The following is a 25,346-nucleotide window of genomic DNA, read 5'->3' on the forward strand; positions in this document are numbered from 1 at the left end:
GACAGTATGAATGGTTGAATGTGGTTTTGGTTAGGAGGCACAAAAGACCTCCAAAAATATATAAAACAAAACAAAAAAGGCACAGCCTGAGAAGTATCAGTACTGACTTGTGTCATTTACATTTCTCTTGGAAAAATAAAGAAACCACTAATTAATATAGAGATGTTGGGGTGTGGTGACTGTTAAGTAACATCCACAGTGGAAGTCAATCTGGGGATGGGAAGAGGGAGAGCTATCAGAATAAAAATAGATAGTGATGTGCATAGACACCTGTGGAGTTGCCTATGGGATGTCTGGAGGGTTGGACGAACTCCTGGAGGGCTTGGTATGTTCCAAATACACACCCCAAAAGGCCCAGGATGCTGATCATGATGTCCTTTGCAATGGTGGCACAGTTCATGTCTTCATGGTAGAAGGTGATTAGCTCCAGGAGGGGCGGGATGATGAGGGCCAGGGCACTGCTGCTCATAGAGGTCACCAAGGAGATGATCAGGTCCAGGTGGGGAATGAGGATGGCTGAGACACCTGCAGGGAGAGAAGAAATACAGAGTTACTGAATATTCCTACAAGAAGGGAGCTCAGAAGTAAACCATTTCTTTGAAGGCTTATAATTCCACAGATGCCTGGTAAGCAATTCTAGAGAGGATGGGAAAGAAACCACTGTGGACTTGAGTAGTAGGTCAGGTACTGTGGTTTTGGACTGCTGCCTCTTTTAATCCCCAAGATACCATATTTTCCCATGTATAAGATGCACTTTAATTTTAGGGCCTGAAATTTGAAAAAAAATATTAAAGTTGTTGAACTCAAGTATTATTCATCATAAAATTCATACAACTCCTCATCCGTGCAAAAAAGTGGGAAATACAGGTAAAAAAACAACAACAAACCCTACAACCACTGTATAAGACACACCCAGTTTTTAGGCCCCAAATTTTTCGAAATAGGGTGCATGTTATACATGGGGAAATATGGTAGATGCTTTCCTTTCATGTTTTATTAGATTTTTTTTGTTTTATTAGATTTTTTCACATATAATCTTTATTGGAAAGGTCCCTCTACCACTTGTCTATTGTAACCTTCTCTTTGTAGAGATGGGGACATCTAGAACTCTAGAGAGAACTGAACATGCCCAAGGTCACACAGCTGAAATGAGAATCTATTCACATGCCCAATGTAAGGCCCTTTTCTCTTTCCTGGGCTGCCTCCCATTTATAAGAAAGAACCTGGTCCACCATAGGTACTCAACAAAGGCTTGACTCTTGCCCGGACACTGAATCTACAGTGAATTTGTACTGACTTAGATATATAACTGCTGTCCAGAAGCAAGGATATAAAAAATGAGAGATGGCTCATGGCCGTCAGAATTTCAACCACTTCTTTTCATATTCTCACAAGGATCTAGATAGTTAAGGAGGACATAAAACATAAAGACAGCATTAGGCTCTCTCTCCTCATCTCTTCTCTTCCATAAACACTCAGATCTTCATATTTTATGTATATGATGAACATGTAGCATGCATTTTTCCAGGGGAATCCAATTTTGATAATGTTTGAATGAATAAATATACAACTTATGTGATTCAACTTTCTACATTCCATGATTTCCCTGTGAACAAATTAGGGAAAACCTGTTCTGGAAAGCACCCTTGCTAGTTTGCTGGATCTTGAAGAAAACAGCACCTCATTGTGAAACTACTCCACCACATCCAATGAGAGAATGAGAGAGATTCATAGACTCGCATGGCTGAGAATCCATCATCCCTCTGATGGGATGGTCCCCATCCATAGCATTCCTTCATCGGATGTTTAATAAATTGCCTAACCCTTTGAGTAGTACAAACGTTCATGTACGTCCTCGTGCCTCCTGACCATTCAAAGTACGACCGTAACAAAAAATTTTATTTTAAAAATGTGTAAGGCAACATAAAAAAAAAGGCAAATGTATGTTCTTCTTATTTCCATAAATTGGTTATCAAACAAACATGATTTTAAGTTAATAAAACTGTAACTGTAACTAATTTAATTTTTTGAAAAAAAAAACACAACTCACTCCCAGGGGTCAGCAAGCATGAAAAAAAAACCCACTTCTCAAAGGATTAAGGGGTACAGAGAAAAATCAGTGTCTGTTCTCCAAGAAAACTCATAGTGGCAAGGAAGTTCTAAAGCAAAGTTGGCTGGAAGGTGCCCTAGAATGGTCAAATCCGGTCATGTCAACCCCACCGCTCAGAGCCCTTCCGTGGCTCTCCATGGCCTGATCCCCTTAGGGCTCTGCACATTCTCTGGCTTCATGTTTTATCACTCCCCACTGTTTTTAGTTTTCCAAAGAGGCCAGATGTAAATACTTGTCTCCGATCTGTGCAGAGCCTGCCCCCTACACATGGTACACTTTTCACTCTTCCACATACATCTTATTTATCTTTTAGGTCTGAACTGAAATAGCACTCCGCTGGAGAGAACTCCCTGACCTGAGTAAAGCTAAGTTATAGGGCCTTCTTATGTGCTCTTAGGGTATTCTGTTTTTACCATCTTCACCATTAGGTGGAGGTGCATCTTTATGTGCTGTAATTACTTTCCTGCATAGATTCCCCACTCGACTGTAAGTGTCGGGAGGGCAGGAGCCCCGTCTTCTCCATTATTCTTTATTGTGTCCCTAGTGCCTAGCACAATGTCAAGCATATAGTAGGTACTCAACAAACAACTGTTGAAAGAATAAAGGGTGACAAAACTGACAGGTGAATAAAGGAAGAGAAAGCGGTCATTCAGCATATACCAGAAGCAGGACATGCTATTAGGTCAGCTGTCTCTAGAGATGCCTTCCCTGATCCCCAGTGACCTGAACTACTCAGTTTTTCTCTTCAACTAACACCCTCCCTATTAGAAAGGATCTCAAAACAATATATCAACAGGTTCTTGATGTGGTACAGACTGGAAACTATACCACACCTTAACCAAGCAGGTGCGCTGTTTCTGCTCATAGAACTCTAGTCATATGCATATAACATCTTTTCTTTTTCTTTCTTTTTTTGTATTTTTCTGAAGCTGGAAACGGGGAGGCAGTCAGACAGACTCCCACATGTGCCCGACCGGGATCCACCTGGCATGCCCACCAGGGGGCGATGCTCTGCCCATCTGGGGCATTGCTCTGCCGCAACCAGAGCCATTCTAGCACCTGAGGCAGAGGCCATAGAGCCATCCTCAGCTCCCGGGCCAACTTTGCTCCAATGGAGCCTTGGCTGCGGGAGGGGAAGAGAGAGACAGAGAGGAAGGAGAGGGGGCAGGGTGGAGAAGCAGATGGGCGCTTCTCCTGTGTGCCCTGGCCGGGAATCAAACCCGGGACTCCTGCACGCCAGGCCGACGCTCTACCACTGAGCCAACTGGCCAGGGCTAGCATATAACATCTTATAGCATGTTCTGCTGGGCTGCCCCTGGCCCTGAACTGAGCCTGGGTTCCCTCAACTTTAAATTTGGGCTTGTGGAACCTGTAAGACTCACTTTGCTCTCTCCCTCTTTCACAATAATCCCAGATGGTTGAGGACAGATATAGAGAAGTTGCCCAATCCCTCCTTCCTCCAGTAACACATCCCTAGTTCTTTCGTCATTCCTCATGGGACACCTTTTCTGATTTTCTTTCTCTGATGTGTTTTGAGAAAGAATCCCTGAGTCCTGTTCATGCTGGTTCCAAACATCTACTTTAGTGCTTAATGTAGAATGAGACTGAATAAATGAGTGGACAGAAGCAGGAGGGGAGGAAGAAAGGGAGGGAAAGAAGAGAGTGAACCCCAAAAGTGACCTGCAAGACCTTGACAAATCTGCCCTTTGGGGGTTTTCCCTACAGTTAAACACACTTTATGTTAGGGGACTTGACCCTAATTTATGATAGGAAGGAATATGGCTCATTGGGAAACACAGATCTTGGTGTTACATGACCTACATTCAAATCCTAGCTTTGTCACATGATTTGAGCATGTTATATGAATTGTCTGAGCCACAGTTTCCTCAGTTGGTAATGTTACATTGCTAGGCTCTCATGAGTGATAGATAATAGTGAATGCATGATACTTCTTCCTCCCATAAACCAGCTAATCTATGCCTTCTATGTGTGGGCAGTAGAGAGTACTGTAATATCGACTACATGGTAGTTCTGTTAAGCCCACTTTTTCAGGTGGAAAGTTGAGGTTCAGGGAGGTAAAGTATCTTGCACAAGCTCATGAAGAGGGCAAGTGGTAGAGCCAGCGATAGAGGGGGAAATGCCAGTACGGCTCCCAGACACAGCTTTGGGCAGTGGGCGCCCTTTTATCCTACTCACAGGTCAGACAGACCAAGGCTGTGCGAACAGACAGCTCTGCAAACAGTGCCCAGCTCTCTGGCACCTGGAAGACGACAAAGGGAATGATGATCTCGGCTGGGACATGGAACTGGAGGGCGTAGGTGAAGAAGATGCCGATGGAGTACATCAACTTGACTGACTGGTACAGCCTGCAGACAGACGGATAGGATGTGAAGTGAGACATGGTTCCTGGACAGGGCCATGTAGAATTCACTCACTGCTCCGAAGCGGGCACTTGTCCCTGAGCTACAGAACTGGCGAATTCCATTGACCCAGGCTGAACCTGCCATCAGAGCCACCTGGGAAGCTTATTTAAAGTGCACATCCCTAGAGATTCTTATTCAACAGGTTTGTGGCTCAGAAATCTGTTCCTCTTTTCTTTTAGTTTTTTTAAAAGGTTTATCCGCATAGAGCAAAATTCATCACACTAAATCATACAGTGAAAGACCTCTCTTCTCCCCTTGATTCCCAGTCTGCAGTTCCTCTTTCCATGGGCAATCCCTCTTAACAATTTTCCTATAGCCCTTCCAGAAATAATCAGTGGATCTACAAGCTTATACAGATCGTACGTACGTATGTACGTGTGTATGTACACACACGGTTGCATCCTGTACATACCATTGAGCTCTGCTTTTCTTCATTAAATATTCCTTGGACATTGTTCCCTATCAGTACACACAGATCTGGTACTTCTATTTAACAGCTGCTTAGTATTCCAATTGCATGGATATACTGTAGCTTTTTAACCAGTCCCCAATTAATGGATAGTTAGATTAGTTCTAGTATTTTGCCAGTAAATAATGCTGCCAAGTATCCTGGTACATATATCTCTGTACATGTAGTATATAACCGCAGAAGTGAAAATGCTAGGTAAAAATATACATATGTGATTCAAACTTGTGTTAGCTGTTGACATGGCGTTCACGCATGGTCCTGGCTCATTGGAGGCTTGTTTCCCTCATCCTTGCCAAAACGGTGTGTGAACGCATGCTGCTCTTTGCCATTGGGTTTGTTTTTTTTAATTGCCATTTTGTTATTATGAAAGAGATAAAGCATTTTTTCAAATACACAAAATGCTATTTTTGGATTTATCAGTGATCTGTGCCATTATGACCATTTTTTCTTGGTTGTTGGTCTCTTTCTTATTAGGGAGAGATCTTTGTTTATCCCCTCTTTATGGCTGCTCTGGGGAAGCTCATGACCAGCCAAGTTTAGAGCAGTTGTGAAATCCTCACGGCATCTGATGCCCGTGTTTTCCAGCTGAGGCCCCAGATGGAAAGTGTCCTGTCAAGGGTAGCCAGAGGCGGCCAGAGCTGCCCAAAATAACAGCTTATTAGGGTGCTCTCTGTCTTATGTAAAATAAGTCACAACTTCCAAAAAATTTATTATCTTATCTAGTAATTACCACTGTACAGTGAGAGGTGTGGGGCTGGTGATAATTTTCTCATTTTCCAGCTGTGGCCTTGTGGAAAATGAATGCCTCACCATCCTAGTCACTCCAAAAGACCCAGGCTATGGGGGCACACAACATGATAACAGATAACAACACTCAGGGAGTGCTTGCTATGTGCCAGGCCCTCTCCTAAGCCCTTCATGTATATTAAAATGAGTGCCTCACCATCCTAGTCACTCTGAAAGACCCAGGCTACAGGGGCACACAACATGATAACAGATAACACTCAGGGAGTGCTTGCTATGTGCCAGGCCCTCTCCTAAGCCCTTCATGTATATTAAACCAATTAATCCTCACAATCACTCCCTGAGATAGCGTGGAAGTCATCTGCACTGTTCAACAAATATTTCCAGTTCTTCCAAGCACATGGCAGAATTAAACTTCCCTGCCCCTTGGAGTGAGGTGTGGCCATGCAGTTTGCTTTGACTGATGAAGGGCTAGCAAAAGAGATGTCTGCTTTAGCAGCTTCATGGTGGAGGGCATGAGTCATGTGTGCTCTGCCATGGCAACCAACAACATTTCAGGGAGTGGCTCTTCCATCAGTCTGAGCCCTGGGGTGGGGATGCTGTAGCCATCCCATAATGGACATGTAGCATGAGCATATGTTTAAGCATTCGTGTGTATTCAGCCAGAGAGATTTCGGAGTTGTTTATTATTGGAGCATAGCCTTGTCTATCCTGACTGATACAATCCAGCATCAGGATTGCCCTCATTTTTTATTTATTATTTTTTTTATTTATTCATTTTTAGAGAAGAGAGGGAAAGACAGAGAGAGAGAGAGAGAGAGAGAAGGGGGGAGGAGCTAGAAGCATCAACTCCCATATGTGCCTTGACCAGGCAAGCCCAGGGTTTCGAACCGGCGACCTCAGCATTTCCAGGTCAACGCTTTATCCACTGCGCCACCACAGGTCAGGCGGGATTGCCCTCATTTTATAGAGGATGGAAATGAGGTCCGTAAGATCGGGGAGCTTGTCCAAGGTCATACAAGAGCCAGGATGCAAATCCCTTACTCGGCTTTAGAACTTGTGCCCCCAAGCACATCGCTCTACTGCCTGCTTAGTCACTATGTACCCAGTACTGTCAGAATAATGAGAATAGCTAACACTCGATGAGTTCTATGTGTCAGCCCCCCAAATGTTTCCTGGATGAATGAATGAATGAATGTATAAATGAATGAACGAGTGAATGTAAGAACTCCAGGCCAAATTCCAATGGCGGCATAGCCATGGCAGCCTAGGTTCCTTTGTAGAATCAGGGGCCCGAGTAGCAGTCCACTTGCAGGACCCTCAATCACTGCTCTGGAGTTATACTTTTTCTTGTTGCTGTTTCTGTTTTAGGGTCTTTGAACTGGAGAGTGAGACAGATTCAATTTCAAGTTGCAGCTTCTCACAAACAATATGAACTCGGGAGTGTTACTTACTTCTCCAATACCAACTTCTTCATCTATTAAATGGAACTGATAAGAATGCTAACTCAGCCTGACCAGGCGGTGGCACAGTGGGTAGTGTCAGACTGGGATGCAGAAGGACCCAGGTTCGAGACCCCGAGGTTGCCAGCCTGAGCGCAGGCTCTTCTGGCTTGAGCAAAAAAATAAAAGCTCACCAGCTTCGCTGGCTCAAGCAAGGGGTTACTCAGTCTGCTGAAGGCCCGTGGTCAAGGCATATATGAGAAAGCAATCAATGAACAACTAAGGTGTTGCAACGAAAAACTGATGATTGATGCTTCTCATCTCTCTCCGTTTTTGTCTCTCTGTCCCTATCTATCCCTCTCTCTGATTCTCTGTCCTTGTAAAACAAACAAACAAACAAACAAAAAGAATGCTAACTCACAGAGCTATTGTGAGAATTAAATGAAGTAATGCACAGTGCCTAGATGATCAGATTGTCCTATTATAATGTAAACATTAGCAGTGAATATGTGTTGCTAATGATAATCCAAGGGACTGCCACATTCTGTTGCTAAAACTCAGAGCTGGTGACCGTCCCTTCCCTACCCCAGTCGCAGGGATGTACCAGCAATTGGGCAGGTTGAGAGTGATGCTGGCCTGGGTGTTTGACCCGAACTTCATGTAGCCAAGTGTCCCCAGGCAGATGAAGAGGACGATGACAAGGGACATCCCCAAGTACAGAACTAAAGAAAACTGCTGTGGACGCTTCATCTGGTTTTTGAGAGGCAGAACCTGGTGGTGAAAGGACGTTGTGAAAGAAAAGGTATAAAGGGGCCCTGGCCGGTTGGCACAGCGGTAGAGTGTCGGTGGAAGTTCCGGTGTGTGAAAGTTCCGGGGTCGATTCTTGGCCAGGGCACACTGGAGAAGCAACCATCTTCTTCTCCACCCTTCCCCCTCTCCTTTCTCTCTCTCTCTTCCCCTCCCTCGGCCAGGGCTTCACTGGAGCAAAGTTGGCCAGGACGCTGAGGGTGGCTCCATGACTTCCGCCTCAGGCACTAAAATGGCTCGGATTACAGCAGAGCAATGCCCCAGAGGGGCCGAGCATTGCTCCCTGGTGGGCATGCTGGGTGGATCCTTGTTGGGCACATGCGGGAGTCTGTCCCCCCCTTCTTACTTTGGAAAAATGCCCCCCCCAAAAAAAGGGTAGGAGCAAGTTCCCCACAAGTACAGACATCGTTTCCCTGGAGGTCGAGGCTCAGGAAGGGGCCTTGCCACATGGCCACACCCCTCTCAATTTTCTCCATGCTCTGTATTGCCAAGAGTGCCCTCCTCCGGCACCAGGGCTGATGAGCAAATTCTCACTTGGTCTTCCCAGCTTAGTGGGTGCTCCGAGAATGGGTCCTGACATTCCGTCCACCAAGGCCAGATCAAGTTCTGCACTTTTCATAAATACTATGATTTGCTCACCTGGGACAATGACTGGCTTCCCTAGAGAGCACTAGGGACCATTCACTCAAACCCCATGTCAATCTTACCATACCCACGCCTTCAAACGTGAAGACGGCTGTACCGAAGAACAGCAGAAAGGTGTCCCATCTCGCCATTAAGGGTAGATTGCTGGTATCGGGAATCTCCTGAAAGTAAGGAGAAGAAGGGCATTGGCTTTGCCATGGCGCTAAAATCACTGCTCGGTGGAAAGCTGGGTTCTGCCTGACATCGACAGAGACAGTGTTAAGAGCGGCACCCGGGAGATAGTAGAGTTGGTCAGCCTTCTCGGCTTTTATTTTTTATTTATTTTTAATTGAATGTATTGGGATGGCACTGGTTAATATAATTATACAGGTTTCAGGTGCTCAATTCTACAACCCTTTCCTGTACACCGTATTGTGTGTATATACCCCACCCCCAGTGTTTTTTTTTTTTCCGAAGTTAGAAACGGGGAGGCAGTCAGATTCCTGCATGTGCCCGACCGGGATCCACCTGGCATGCTCACCAGGGGACGATGCTCTGCCCATCTTGGGGCATCGCTCTGCAGCAATCAGAGCCATTCTAGTGCCTGAGGCAGAGGCCACAGAGCCATCCTCAGCGCCCGGACAAACTTTGCTCCAATGGAGCCTTGGCTGCGGGAGGGGAAGAGAGAGACAGAGAGGAAGGAGAGGGGGAGGGGTGGAGAAGCAGATGGGCGCTTCTCCTGTGTGCCCTGGCCAGGAATCGAACCCGGGACTCCTGCACGCCAGGCCAACGCTCTACCACTGAGCCAACCGGCCAGAGCCTACCCCACCCCCAGTCTTGACTTTGTCTATCACTATTTATCCCCTTATACCCTCTACCCCCTACAATCACCACACTGTTGTCCATGTCCAAGCCTCCTCATCTTCTAAGAAGATTTTTATCTTTATTGTGATAAAATGCACATGGCATAAAACTTACAATTTAAACCATTTTTAAGTGTATGGTTCCGTGGTATTAAGTACATCCACATTATTGTGCAACCAACATCACTGTCCATCTCCAAAATTGTTTCATCATCCCAAACTGAAACTCCATCCCCATTAATAACTCCCCATTATCTAGCCCACAGGTAACCCTTCGTCTACTTCCTATCTCTATGAATTTGACTATTCTAGTGAAATCATACCATACTTGTCTTTTTGTGATGGTTTATTTCTCCTAGCATAATGTCTTTAAGGTTGACTCATGCTATAGCATAGATCAGAATTTTCTTCCTTTTTAAGGCTAAATAGTATTTCATTGTAGATAGTATTTAACATTATTTGATTATCCACTCCTCCGTTGATGGACATTTGGGTTGTTTCAACCTTTTGGCTATTTGTAGCCTCTTATCTTTAAATGCAGGACCCAGGGAAGGGAGGAGAATTCCCTGAGACTACTCTCCAGGGTAGTGAGGGCTCAGATAAGAATCCCAGCCTCCTGGTCTTCTGTCCTCTAACACCTCTCCCCCATCACTTCTCTCAGAGCTGTGCAGTCTGCTAACTGCTACAGCAGCTATCATGGATCTAGAGCAGTGATAGTCAACCTGGTCCCTACCGCCCACTAGTGGGCATTCCAGCTTTCATGGTGGGTGGTAGTGGAACAACCAAAGTATAAATAAAAAGATAGATTTAACTATAGTAAGTTGTTTTATAAAGATTTATTCTGCTAAACTTAGCAAAAACCCGACATAAAGTACTTGGTAATTATTATAATATGCTTTAACTTGTTGCAACTCTGTTTTGTAAATTTTATAAAGTAAAATTACTTCCCTACTTTATAAATCACCATTACTGTGAAACCAGTGGGAAGTTAGAAAATTTTACTACTAACAGAGATATAAAAGTGGGAGGTAGGTATAAAAAGGTTGACTACCCCTGATCTAGAGGGAATGATGATTTTAATGGACTCCTGGGGTAGAAAGAATAATGGCTCCCCAAAGATGTCCACATCCGAATCCTGGAACCTGTGAATACATTATACTACATGGCAAGGGGGAATTAAGCGAATTAGGGTTGCTAATCAGCTGCACTTAAAATAAGATTATCCCAGGTTATCTGGGTGGGTCCAATGTCATCACAGGGTCTGTAACAGTGGAAGAGGGAGTCAGAAGACAGACCCAGAGAGAGATGGCAGAACGAGGAGGCCTGGAGCTGACACTGTTGGCTTTGAAGATCAGTGAAGGCATGTGGATCGGGAAGCCTCTAGAACAGAGGCTCTCAAACTTTTTTAAGTCAGGGCGCATTTAAAATCCTACAAATAATTGCAAGCGCACTATATACAAATTTCTGAGAAACATGTTATAATAAAGTCAAATATTAAAGAAAAAAAAACACAGTCCAAGTGTGCTTTTATGGTAATTAAATGAAATAAATACGACAGAATTAAATTTATTCTGACATTAAAAAACATTTTTATGTTACATTTTTTGAATTATGCTGTTTAGAGTTCATAAAAATGAGGGGTTAAAATAAAAAAAATGACAAAAAAGTTAACTTTTTATATATATAGATACATTCTTAGTAAGATTTAGTAAATTCAGGTCCCAGCAGCACGAATGTGTTTGTCCTAGCGATTTCTTCAATGTTTGGGTATATATTTGAAAGGCAAACTCTCATTTTCTCATCAATACATTGAAGAATTCCTCTCTTTTTACTCTTAATTGTGTTGAGTGCAGAAACCCCCCGCCACACATATCATCTTAACTTTACACCAAACAGAGGATAGATGAAACTTGCCTCCAGTCTTTCTGGGGAACATGGGGTGTAGTGTAAACAATCCAGCACCACAGCTTAATAGCCTTTTGCAACCTAATCAGGCAAGTGAGGTGGGGGGTTGGGCAGACTGTCAGCTTACAGCCAATTCCTCACACCTCTGTCCCCCCAAATCTAAACTCCAAAAACCCTGTTGGTGTTTTGGTCCCCAACAGGCATGTATTTCTCTGGAATACCATAGGGCGCACCTGGAAATCTTCTAAGGGCACACCAGTGCGCCCTGGCGCACACTTTGAGAACCACTACTGTAGAAGCTGGAAAAGATAGGACAACATTTTCCTAGTAAGTCTCAAGAAAGAAACAACTGTGCTGACAACTTGATTTTAGCCCCACGAGACCTCCAGCATTCTAAGATAAATGTGTATTATTTGAAGTCACTAAATTCATGGTAATTCGTTATAGCAGCAACAGGAAACTAATACAGCCACAAAGACTTGCAAAGAAATGGAAGCAGAATGGTGGAATGTCAGGGCCTGTGGTGACAGCATAGCATGGGCTTGGGAGGCAAACTGACTGGACTTAGTGGAAAGTGACTTATTGCATATCAATTTCCTTGTCTGTCAGCTGAGTATAAAGGTAGCACTCCCAAAATAGTAACATTGTGAAGACACAATGAGTTCATATATATAAAGAACATGGCACAAAGTAAATCAAATTGCATTATCGTCCATGTATTCCTTGTCCACTTATCACTGTTATCATTTTTGTTCATTTGATTGTGGTTTATCTCCCCAAGTATTTGAATAGAGCCCCCATGAGAGTGGACACCTTGTCAGTTTTACTTACCATAGAGTTCCCAACCCTTTGCAACCATGCCTGGGTCACAGAAGGTATTAAGTAACTGTTTGTTGAATGACTCATTGTTATCCAGTGTGACAGCAATGAAGATGATGATGATGCCTAGCTTTTCAAGTGGTATAGTGTTCACAGTTATTGTCATAGCAGAGACTTCTCAGACCAAAGGGTCACCTTCCTTACCTTCACCTGCCTATTATGATAATAACCTTCCTGGCCCACTTCTGTGGTGGTTTCCGGTACCTGAATGATATACTCAAAGATCAGAGCCATGCTCCCCAGGGTGGTGATGTTGGCCAGAGTTGAGAAGACGGACAGCACCCTGAGGTTCTGGATGAACACCAAGAGGACCAGGAAGGGCAAGATGGTCAGCATGTAGACGCGAATGTCCAGGATGGGGGTCAGGACCAGGATCTTCCTGGGTTGGCAGGTGTTGGAGGTCACGTGGGCTTCTTCCACTATCTGACATAGAACATAAAAAGGGAGTGCAGTTAGAATTAAAGATTAAACACAGGATGCTCACTTAAGTTTCAATTTCAGATAATTAACACATAACTCTTTAGTACAACTTGTCCCATATATTACATAGGACATATGCATAGTAAAAAAAAATTATTTGCTGCTTATCTGAAATTCCAGTGTAACGGAGTGCCATATATTTTTGTCTGCCAAAATCTAGTTACCGTCACTACCGTCTAGTGTCCATGACTGTGACAACCAGAAACTCTTAGAATCATAAAAATTCAAGAACAAAGGGTCCTTCTGTCATCTAGCCCAACCTCTGCTTCCCTACCAAATAACCAGAGAATGGGGGTTGAATTCACAAAAATATTTTCTTCTACTTTAGATAGCCCTAAAAGGTAGAAAGCTCTGAACGTTGTGCAAAATCTATCTACTTGAACATTCCATCTACACTACTTGTCATAGTTCTGGCTGCTTGAGAGTGCAAACACAGGGATGCTTCCTCTACTCCACAAAGGTGAGAGAGAAGGCTAGGATTGATTTGTAATGCCTGTTAGGAATGTAATACAGGCAAGGTTGGCTTGTTTGCCTTATATTTAATTAGTCATCTTCTATGTCTATATATATGACAACCCCGAGATACCGAAGGTAAAGCTTACTAACACTTTTCAGGCCTAAAAAGTCTCAATTATTTCTGATTGGATGTGATTGCAAGCCTCTCTCTCTCCATCCTGGTTATACTCCACAGGGGATTCTTTGTCTATGATCCTTTGAGGAAGTGATTCCCAGAAGTGAGAGAACTCCCAGAGTAGTTGGATCAGAGGTTGGAAAGAAGGCTGTCTCCTCCCACACTCTGAACTCTACACTTTTGCTAATGCAGCCCTAGCAGTAGGGGGTCTGGTCTCTGACTCTACCTAGGAGAGCCCTCTTTTACCTGTTGTAAATTGTCTGCCATGAACATAAAATAAGCACTGCATAAGCCCAGCTGGGTGGTGACTAATAAGAAGCTGACAGTGTACCTGGGAAGGAAAGGAAGAAGCAGAGGGAGAAAAATTATTTGTTAAAAATGCATTCATTTTTCTTTTATGGAATAATTATTTGTTATTTTTTTAAATATTTTCCCATTTTTGTATATTGAACATTTTCAAGTCCACAGAAAAACCTGGAATACTAGTATAATTAACATCCATAGCCTCACCAGGTGGTGGCGCAGTGGATAGAGCATCGGACTGGGATGTGGAGGACCCAGGTTCAAGACCCTTAGGTTGCCAGCTTGAGCGCGGGCTCATCTGGTTTGAGCAAAGCTCACCAGCTTGGACCCAAGGTCGCTGGCTCGAGCAAGAGGTTACTCGGTCTGCTGAAGGCCCATGGTCAAGGCACATATGAGAAAGCAATCAACGAACAACTAAGGTGTCGCAATGAAAAACTAATGATTGATGCTTCTCATCTCTTTCCGTTCCTGCCTGTCCCTATCTATCCCTCTCTCTGACTCTCTCTCTCTGTAAAAAATAAAAACAATAACAAAAAACAAACAAACAAAAATCCATATATCCTTTAACTAGATACACTGATTGTTAACTTTGGCCCTAACTGTATGTCTCTCTCTCTCTCTCTCTCTCACACACACACCTTTTCATAACCATTTGAAAGTCAGTTGAAGATTAACACTTCAACTCTAAATACCTCACCATATCTCTCTTTGCTATGATGTCCAGAAAATCAACTTCAATATACTCAAACATGTAGTCCATATTTTAATTTATTCATTTTAGAAAGGAGAGAGAGGGAAAGAGAGAGAGGAGAGAGACAGAGAGAGAAGGGAGGGAGGAGCAGGAAGCATCAACTCCTATATGTGCCTTGACCAGGCAAGCCCAGGGTTTCAAACCGGCGACCTCAGCATTTCCAGGTCGACGCTTTATCCACTGTGCCACCACAGGTCAGGCTGTAGTCCATATTTTTAAAATAACCCAACTCTCTCCAAAATATCTTTTAAAGCTTATTTTTTTATTCAGGATCTGATCAAAGTTTGTATATTACATTAAGGCTGTGTCTCTTCAGGCTTTTTTTCATGTAGAGCAGTCCCAAATTTGCCTTTCTTTGTTTTCCATGAAGTTGTTTTTCTGGTCAGAGTCAGGACAATTGTGGTGCATAATGTCCCCCATTGTGTTTCCTCATGATTAGATCCAGATAAGCCCTTTGAATATTTTGTACTTCTTCTTTTTCATCATATTGGGAGGCACATGATGTCCTGTGGTCCCATTGTGTTGGTGACTGCCAGACCTCTCCATTGCAAATGTACATTGACTTCTTTGTAATCTGGGGGGGGGGTAAAACTTGGAGACGGCATGAATATCCTATTTCCCTCAAACCAATGGCTGTTACATTTATTAATGACCCTTGCCTGAATCCATTGTTTCATTGGTGGTTGCAAAGTGGTGGTTTTCTAATTCTGTCATTTCTTCTAAATTTATTAGCTGGTATTTAAGAAAGATATATTCTTCCTTCCTCTCTCTCTCTCTTTTAAATGTTTATTTATTTTAGTGAGAGAGTAAAGAAAAGGAGAGAGAGGGAGGGAGGGGGGGGACAGGAACATTGGTTTCATTGATTTGTTCCTGTATATTCCCTGACCAAGGATTGAACTGGCAACCTTTGTGCTTTGCGACGATGCTCTAACCAATTGACCTATCTGGCCAGGGCTCTCTCTTCTTCTTTAAATAGACTCATAGACTCACAATTTTTAAAACTTATTTTTAGAAGAATTTGAGCCAAATTGATGACATTGACTGGAAGCAAGCTCTCAAATGCTCCTTCACATTAATTATTTTTAAACTGTGAATATATTATACTCCATCATAATCATTATTCTTTTGGATTTTGTAATTGTCTCCAATTTGAGGATGCATTTATTTTTTTTAAGGGACAAAAACAAAAATATACTCCTCTACTTATACTCTAATGTTTAGGTCACTGTTTTCCAAAATTGGGTGGTAGTACCAATCACATCAGAATCATCTGAGGTTTATGCAAAAAATACAGATTCCTGGCTCTCATATCAGCCTATTGAGTCAGAAGCTGGGTGGTGTGCAGCCGTAATGGATAAGGACTTAAAAAATATAACCATCACGCCATTATCAATCCTTACAAAATTAACAATAACTCCTTTATATTATGTAATATTCAGCCCATACTCTCCAATTGTTTCAAAAATGTCTATTTTCCCATTGGTTTCTAACAAGTCTATACACTGCATTTTGTTATTCTCTTTAAGTTTTTTAAAACTGCTATATTTTCCCCTTGCTCTGTTTTCTTTCCCTTGTAACTGGTAATGTTTTTGGTTAGTGTTGAAGAGATCAGATACTTTGTCCTGTAGAATGGCCCACTTTCTAGATTTAGGTGAGGACTTCATAAGTCAGCTACCTTGATTCTCTATTCCTCATGTTTCCTGTAAACTGATACTCAAGTCTAGCAGCTTGATTAGCCTGAGGCTCATCACTGACCCTCCTGGTGAGGACATTTCTGTGGTGTGCTCTGCAATCTCATTATGAGATACCTCCTGTCTGGCTGTCCTGTGCGTAAAATTAGTACCACCTGGGGTCAGGTGACGTCAACGTATTCTTCCTTCATGGAGTTTCTCAGTGGCCCCTCACCTAGTGGCTTGAACACTCATTGATGATGGCTGCCTACATGAAACGGGCAGTTTTTATTTTATATTATTATTTTTATTTTTGTATTTTTCTGAAGTTGGAAACGAGGAGGCAGTTAGACAGACTCCCACATGTGCCCAACCGGGATCCACCTGGCATGCCCACCAGGGGGTGATGCTCCGCCCATCTGGGGCGTTGCTCTGTTGCAACCAGAGCCATTCTAGCGCTTGAGGCAGAGGCCACAGAGCCATCCTCAGAGCCCGGGCCAACTTTGCTTCAATGGAGCCTGGCTGCGGGAGGGGAAGAGAGAGACAGAGAGGAAGGAGAGGGGGAGGGGTGGAGAAGCAGATGGGCGCTTCTCCTGTGTGCCCTGGCCGGGAATTGAACCTGGGATTCCTGCACGCCAGGCCGACGCTCTACCACTGAGCCAACCGGCCAGGGCTAAAACAGGCAGTTTTTAATCAAGCTCCCCAGGTTTGCCTTGGCACACTAAAAATTACAAATCATTGGCTTACATATTTTCCCAATTTCCTTCTCAGTTTCTGGACCTCCAGAGAAATGGAGTGGGTGGGAGCTGGAGGGTGTGGATTTCAGCCCTGGCTCTGCCACTAAATTCCTGTGTAGCCTCGAGCAGCTTGACGGCCCTAGCTGGGCTTCATTTCCTTCTCCACCTGAAAAGGCATGGATATGGTGATCTCTAAGGATGCTTTTCACCAAAAGTTTTACTCAGGGTGTCATCAGAAACTGATACACCTTGGTGAGGGAGGATGAGCAATTGTGAGTCACCTGTGATTACTGCCCCGAGATCTCACCGGTCTGATAATCAGAAGGACTCCTAATCAGATCAATGACCTACTGAGAGTCCCACGTGGGGAGCTGCCACAGGGATCTTGGGTGCTACAATGTAGACTCCCAGGGACCCTGCTGGGAAGGCTGAAATATCAGGTTCTTGACTGAATCTCTGCTCCATCACTATTTCTATGTCCTTGGACATGTCACTTTTTGTTTATAACCTTTGGTCGTCTCATATCCCCAGGACAATAAAAACCCACCCTGCAGACCTGCAAAGGTTGTTGAGAAGATCTGAGGAGCTGAGACCTAGAAAAGCATTGTGTATACCATCAACCTTATTTTTTTATTTTTTTGTATTTACAGGGACAGAGAAAGAGTCAGAGAGAGGAACAGACAGACAGGAACAGAGAGAGATGAGAAGCATCAATCATTAGTTTTTTGTTGTGACACCTTAGTTGTTCATTGATTGCTTTCTCATATGTGCCTTGACTGTGAGGCTACAGCAGAGCGAGTAACCCCTTGCTCGAGCCAGTGACCTTGGGTTCAAGCTGGTGAGCTCTGCTCAAACCAGATGAGCCCGCGCCGCTCAAGTTGGTGACCTCGGGGTCTCAAATTTGGGTCCTCTGCATCCCAGTCCAACGCTCTATCCACTGCACCACCGCCTGGTCAGGCCACTATCAACTTTTTATCAAGCAAGGGAACAGCCTGAATGTTCACCATTAGGAAAAGGATTAAATAAATCTATGGCATATATCCAAACCAGGGAACATCATGAGCCTTAAAAAATAATGAGGGAGATTTCTATGTCTCAATGTGGAAAGAAATTCAAAACATATTGTTAGCTGAAAGAGATTTAAAAAAAATTGTAAAAAACAGTACAAGAAAATACAAAACAAAATGTGTATTTCTATTCCTAGACATATATACTTCTCACAAATATTAGGGGATATTTCAAAATAAATATGAACATGCAGATACCCCAATATTTTCAGCCTTTTGTATAATGCATTTTCACCAATGAAATAAAAGTTGGGCCCTGGCCGGTTGGCTCAGCAGTAGAGCGTCAGCCTGGCGTGTGGGGGGACCTGGGTTTGATTCCCGGCCAGGGCACATAGGAGAGCGCCCATTTGCTTCTCCACCCCCCCTCCTTCCTCTCTGTCTCTCTCTTCCCCTCCCCCAGCCAAGGCTCCATTGGAGCAAAGATGGCCCGGGTGCTGGGGATGGCTCCTTGGCCTCTGCCCCAGGTGCTAGAGTGGCTCTGGTAGAGCGATGCCCCGGAGGGGCAGAGCATCACTTCCTGGTGGGCAGAGCGTCGCCCCTGGTGGGCATGCCGGGTGGATCCCGGTCGGGCGCATGCGGGAGTCTGTCTGACTGTCTCTCCCCATTTCCAGCTTCAGAAAAAATACAAAATAAATAAATAAAGAAAGAAAGAAAGAAAAGTTGGTTTCGCATCTCATTTGCATAATTGAACAACTTTCTTGGACTTGTCATTTGCTTTTCTGATGTTCTTGTTTAATAAAAAAAATGAAATGCTTTTTTTTATCGCTTCATATTCATTTTGAAATATCCCCTATTTTTTGTGAGCAGAGACAAAAATGCATCCATGCAGAGACATACATGCAGAGAAGCAGAGTCTAGAGAAACATGACTGACTAGATAGCAGTGATTACTCTTGGGGCATGGAGCTAACTGGGGAGATTCTCTACCCTGTTTGATAGTTTGCAATAAGAACATATTCATTTAAAACCTGTGTAACTAGAAGTAAAGGAAGAATGGGTGAGGATAATTATTGTGATGTTGTTATCATCATTATTACTATGACAACTATGACTATTACCTTCCCCACACCGAGTGGGTCCTTAGCCAGGCGTTTGGGCAGGTTTCAAGGCTGTACATCATGGCCTCTCCATAGCTCACAAAAGTTTTTTGCAGTCTAGAGAAAGGATAAGAAATGCTTAACTTAGAACATTTTTATTAAAAGTACAACTTACTCCTACAGTGAGTAATTAGTGTATGTGTGTGTGTTAACATGGAGCATTCTGGTTATTCTCTAGCAACGATATTACTGGAATATTTTATAACAGAATACTTTTCTTTTTAAAACAATTTTTATGCATCGATTTTAGTACGAGAGAGAGAGAGATCTGTTCCTGTATGTACCCTGACTGGGTATTGAACTGGCAACCTCTGTGCTTCAGCATGATGCTCTAACCAACTGAGCTATCTGACCAGGGCATAACAGGATACTTTTAAAACTTTTAAGAATCTGTCTTTTCTCTTTTTTATAGTGGTTTTTAAAAACACTAATATTTAAGTGGAGTTTAAAAAAGTAAACAGTAGCTGTGAACTGATTAGGTCAGCACACCAGGAAAGAGGGGATGTGAATGGCGGCAGGTGTGCACACCTGGTCAGGGGGAGGTAGGGGTAGGGAGAGAGGGGTCTGGGTTTCTGGTCTTACATTCCCTCCTTCCTACGGCTGAGGGTGTTGGGACATTTGAGATGCCTGTTGCGGACCGGATCTCACACAAAGGTGATACTCAGGCACCTGCCCAGCAGCCCTGTGACACCCACGTTGCAGCCTAGCTTGTCCCTCTTCCCTGGGTGGCCCTTCCTCAGGGTGGGGAAGGCCTGCTGAGGAACTGTCTAGTAAGTGGGAGCAGCAGCAGGTTGCTGGAGGGCCCTGATCCCCAGTGTTAACTGCATGACTGAGGGGAGTAGCTGTGAAAGGACTGGGCCCCTAGACTTGTCAGGAAACCAGGGTTTAGATCCTGACACGCCCTCCCTGAGGGCTGGGAGACTTCCGGGCCTCACGTGTTTCCCGCACGCGGTCTGCGTTTGGGGGCGGCGGCGGTGAGAGATGGACGTGGAGATGTGTTGGGAAGGCAGCATGATCCTCCCATGTGTGTTATGACGCCCTGTGCTTGGCATTTCACATACAGAGGAGGTCACATTGCATAGGACTGGCAAATACAGTAGCCTGAGGATCACAAAGTCAGAAGCTGTGGGGACCGGGCCAGTGTCAATAACGTGGTGACAGGGGCTGGGTGTGAGACAACGGAAAATAGTGGAGACAATGCCAACCCCCGGGGACAGGGCTGTTCCTGAAAGGGGTTGACTGGGACTCGGCTCCAGCTGAATGATAAGAGGTCCAAGATTGTCTAAGTGACAAGAAGAGGATCTTTTTTTTTTTTTTTTTTTAAATGTGAAATCTCCACAATTTTAGATACAGGCTAGAACAAAACAAAGCAAAAACTGTGAAAGTTCCCCCAAACATATCTGAAGGCCATAGTCAGTGCTTATGCCATCAGTCTGTAATCTCTGTATTAAAAAAAAAAAGAAAAAAGAATGAAAGAAAAACAAGTCCACAAAAATAAATAAAAACTAAATAAATAAAATCAGGAGAAGGCTATCACAACGGCATAGATATTAGAAGCCTACTCAAATACAATGGCCCCAGCAGGCTTGAAGGAAGACAAGATCTGCAGAATGGTTAGAGTGGAGTCAGAGAGATCTTGGAAGACCCGCCCTGTCACTCTGTAGCTGTGTGACCCTAAGCAAGGTATTTAACTCAGATCGAAGTCTCAGTTTGTTCATCTGTAAAAGGGGAATAATAATAATCCCACGGAAGTCTACTGTAAGGAGTAAATAAAAGAAGGCTTGCAAAAGTCTCGCCATGTGCCTGGCACAGTGTAATTGTGCAATACATTTAATTGCTAAATGTTTGTGAGCTGGAAAGTGCTCCGCAGTTAGGTGTGACTGATACATTCTCCAGATACACCTATTTGGGTTTGGTTTGATAAATTGGCTTTATAAGGAATTTCATTTGCTATCTCTATTTTGACTTTGGAAGCCTTTCTGCACATCTCTGATGGCTAGTTTGGCCTTCCACGCCTCAGGTACCCCCCGAGTGCTATGGCTAGAGGGCTACCAGGTGGTGGGCTGCAAGGAATTAATACCCCCCCCCCTCAGTCCATGGTTTATAAGTGTGAAACTCTCAGCATTGTTTTCGCTGCATTTGTCTTTTTTTTTTTTTGCATTGACGTTTCAAAAATATAAACACCGAGTATCAGCTATGTGCTTTATTAATGACTGAAGTCATTGTGAACCAGTCATTTCATTGCTGTTTTCCACTTTTACTAAATTGTCCCTCAAAAGGTTTACCTGGACCAAATTCCCTTTACAAGGTGTATGTACAGGAGATGGGGGAAGTTGAGGGTAGGGGGGTTAAGAGAAAGAAAGACATCTCTCAGTATCCCGTATATACATGGTGGTTTACGGAGCACATCTGCATCTTTTATCAGTTCGATCTGTCTAGGTTCAGGGGGTGCTGGAACTTGATGGTGTCGTCCAGAGTTGGGCCTGAACCTAGGAGTTTCCAGTCTTTATTACCGCCTCTGTGCAATCTGGAACAGCAGGGGCAGTGGCTTAAAATAAATGGTGAGGTAATTGGGTCAATTGTCAAAGGAAACTCAACACACCCTCAGATGGGGCCTGGCACGGGTGGATAGAAGCAGGACTGACCTCTGACCGAGGTGATGTGCACAGTTCAGCAGGATGACCATGCAGTGCACAGTGATGATCCCGATGGCCAGCAGGCTGATAGGACCAACCTGGAGGGGAGCGGAGGGGTGGGGACAGTTAGCCACAACGGATTGCTCCCCGCTCAGCCCAGTCTCAGCCTGTGTGCTGGGACCCCTCTTGTAATAAAGCTGCCCCTGGGATGAGAGGCCTGCCTGAATGTCCTTGTCGTCTCCAGATGCTCTGGCTTAAATACCGTTCTGAGCATCACTGCAAAGGGGCTGCCCAACCTCTGCTAGGACACTTCCAGTGACACAGCAGTCACTACCTCCCAGACTTAGGATTTTCCCCTCTTGTACAGGGTTGTCAACAGGGGCACTAATGACATTTGGGGCTGCATCATTCTTTGTTGTGGGGCTGTCCTGTGTGTTTTAGGATGTTTAGCAGCACTCCTCAGCCTCTCCTCACCAGGTATCAGTGGCATGCTCCCTCCCCAAACAAGTTGTGACAACCGAGAGTGTCTCTAGACATTGTCAATATTTGGGGTGGGGGTGGCGGGTGAAAAACTGTCCTCAGTTGAGAATCGCTGTATGTCTAATTTGTCAATATCCCTTTTATTTTTTTAAAATAAAAATTGTATATATTTAAGGTGTACAACATGATGATGTGATATATTGAATATATATATATATGTATATGAATGAAATGATTACTGTAATCAAGTAAATGATAATTTCTCCTCACATAGTTTCCATCTGTTTTGTACTGGGAAGAGATAAAAACAACAACAACAGGGCTTATCATGAATCATAATCTCACAGATGTGATCAGATGGAATAAAGTAAAGAGGGGCTCTCTCTTTGTTCTGGACACTCCTGCTTTTATAGACATGACCTGAAGTAATATTATCTATCCTAAAGAAACAATTGTGAGACCAAGAGTAGCACTCGATTCCACTAGCATGTAGCCTCCACAGAGCAGAGACTTTATCTTATTTACTTCTATATTCTCAGGGCCTCGATGTATATTTCTCCAGTGAATTATGGTCAGAGGTTCTGGTGGGAGATGGAAGTTAAAGAGTCATGGTCATCGCCTGACCAGGCGGTGGCGCAGTGAATAGAGCGTTGGACTGGGATGCAGAGGACTCAGGTTCGAGACCCCGAGGTCGCCAGCTTGAGCGCGGGCTCATCTGCTTTGAGCAAAAGCTCACCAGCTTGAGCCCAAGGTCACTGGCTCGAGCAAGGGGTCATTCAGTCTGCTGTAGCCCCCGGTCAAGGCACATATGAGAAATCAATCAATGAACAACTAAGGAACCGCGATGAAGAATTGATGTTTCTCATCTCTGTCCCTATCTGTCCTTTTCTCTAACTCTCTCTGTCTCTGCCACAAAAAGAAAAGAAAATAAATAAAATAAAATAAATTTTAAAAAAGGTCATGGTCATCTAATGAGCCTTAGGAAGCAAAAAACAAATGAACAAAAAAACCCCCCACAAAGAATAAAAGAGCAATCTTAAACAGCAAATACCACACTGGCAAATTCTGGCTGAAGGCCAGATGGTAATAATACTCTTCAGAAGTTCCAGAACCCTGAGAATTCCAAAGGGGAGAGTGTTGTGGACCGTTAATGGCAAAAAGCCATTATAGATTCGTGGCTTGGCAGGGGGCTAAGTTCTCCCCCCTCCATCTCCATATTTGGCTTTGATGCTGAGTATTTGCACCCACTCCACTTCCTTCCTTGGATTGCAGGAAGCAATATACATGCCCTTCCTCTGACTTTGTTTCAGATGTTTGTAAATTTCACTAATGTATCCTGTTTTTGCCTTGGGAGAGTTCCTGTCTTAGCCTTTGATGTGCAACTTTGTATCAGGGTCCTTGATTTGCATAGGTCTATGCAATAAAGCGAACTGGGGCTATGAGGCACTCGGATACTGCCAGGCAGTTTGAGGAGTCCTCCCGGTCCCATTGGTTTTGTTTTGACAAAGTATGTTTCCTCAATTCCGCACCGTTATTTGGAGCCGTGCTGGTCCACGGCAAGTGGTGCCCGAACAGATGACTTGAGTATGAGTACAAGGAAACTAAAACTGAAGGAAGGTGACGGAACTCCCCAAAGTGAAGTGTGCACAGTAAGTAAAGAAAGTTTTGGGGGAAAGTGTAGTTGGGAGTAAAAGAATATGGGACAGATAGGGTCAAAAGTAAGGGACCTTTATGTAGAAATGTTTCCGTATGAAGACAAATCGTTGTCTGAAGAGTATCAGGGTAAACTGGAAACAGAGGGATGTGAATATGAGGATAACTTGAAGTCTGAGGATGACAGGGGGATGAAAAATCCGTGGCTATGGCTGCCTTAGCCGCGGGGCCTCCGCTGCCCTCAGCTCCTTCCTGCATTCAACCCTCTGCTCCTCCGTTCCCTTATCAGGCTGATTCCAGAGTCTATAGCTCAAAATCTGGGAAATCCCCTCTCCAACAATTTATAGACCAGGCTCAAAATGTAGGGGAAACAATAGATGATGGCTTTACCCATTTTCCTGTTGTAGAAATACAGGATGATACAGGGAGACTAGTGCGAGAACATGAACCTGTACCTTTTAGAGCTCTGAAAGAGCTTAAACTTGCTTGTGTTCAGTATGGGCCTACTGCCCCTTTTTCACTTGGTTTATTAGATACTATTAGGACAAAGGCTCTTCCCCCAAATGACTGGAAGGTGATTGCTTGTGCTTGTCTCTCCGGTGGTGATTATTTGCTGTGGAAGTTGGACTTTCATGAAGGGGCTGTTGAGGTAGGAGAAAAATCTCAGCATAGTCAACCTGAGCCGCCAGTTACAGCGAATATAGAATTTGAGAATGGATAAGAGACTCAGGTATTAGGAAAATTACAGCTTTTTCTGTCATGGGCTGATTTTCTTTAATGTTTTGACTGCGGTCTTCTGAACTATCATTTTGTTTCTTTCTTATTCTTTGCCTGGAAATTGAGGCAGGGGACCTGTGTTGGATCTGACTATAGAAAATATCCCAGCAGCTGCCAAGAGCAAATTTTCTCGGGGAGATTTTGTTTAGTCACATCCTTCAGTCCCTGTGTCTGAAAATGCCCTGACTAATATCAGGCAGGCATCTTTCTGGTCTGGATGTGCTCTGAAATCCCAGGTTTCTCTCTGGTTTGTCTGGTTCGTCTAATTCTTGTTTCTGTTTAGTCTTTGTTTAATGTTGTCAAAATGTGTGTTTTTAAGGCCTGAATTAAGGTTTTTTTGCATGCAAAAATTGGAAATGCTGGCTCTAATATTTAGAAAAAATAAAGTGTTTTTAGAACTTGTAATGAGCGATCATTTAAATTTATTTTTTATTTTTTGTATTTTTCTGAAGCTGGAAATGGGGAGAGACAGTCAGACAGACTCCCGCATGCGCCCGACCAGGATCCACCCGGCACATCCACCAGGGGGCGAAGCTCTGCCCCTCCGGGGCGTCACTCTGTTGTGACCAGAGCCACTCTAGCATGGGGCAGAGGCCAAGGAGCCATCCCCAGCACCCAGGCCATCTTTGCTCCAATGGAGCCTCGCTGCAGGAGGGGAAGAGAGAGACAGAGAGGAAGGAGAGGGGGAGGGGTGGAAAAGCAGATGGGCGCTTCTCCTATGTGCCCTGGCCGGGAATCGAACCCGGGACTTTCTGCACGCCAGGCCGATGCTCTACCACTGAGCCAACCAGCCAGGGCC

The 25,346-nt window shown here is 44.1% G+C and overlaps 1 protein-coding gene across 1 annotated transcript in view; it reads right to left on the minus strand.

The window, feature by feature from the left end:
• Positions 1 to 235: 235 nt before the first annotated feature.
• Positions 236 to 25,346, minus strand: part of SLC36A3 (solute carrier family 36 member 3) — a 43,990-nt gene continuing 18,879 nt past the window's right edge. The window contains exons 3-10 of the mRNA XM_066276789.1: positions 21,647 to 21,735; positions 18,963 to 19,058; positions 13,624 to 13,708; positions 12,471 to 12,689; positions 8,703 to 8,801; positions 7,793 to 7,959; positions 4,307 to 4,476; positions 236 to 525 (exon numbers count right to left, since the gene is read on the minus strand). Coding sequence (XP_066132886.1) covers positions 236 to 525; positions 4,307 to 4,476; positions 7,793 to 7,959; positions 8,703 to 8,801; positions 12,471 to 12,689; positions 13,624 to 13,708; positions 18,963 to 19,058; positions 21,647 to 21,735 — 1,215 coding nt within the window. The remainder of the gene's footprint in view (positions 526 to 4,306; positions 4,477 to 7,792; positions 7,960 to 8,702; positions 8,802 to 12,470; positions 12,690 to 13,623; positions 13,709 to 18,962; positions 19,059 to 21,646; positions 21,736 to 25,346) is intronic.

Source organism: Saccopteryx bilineata, chromosome 4, assembly GCF_036850765.1.
Source record: "Saccopteryx bilineata isolate mSacBil1 chromosome 4, mSacBil1_pri_phased_curated, whole genome shotgun sequence".
Taxonomy (NCBI): domain Eukaryota; kingdom Metazoa; phylum Chordata; class Mammalia; order Chiroptera; family Emballonuridae; genus Saccopteryx; species Saccopteryx bilineata.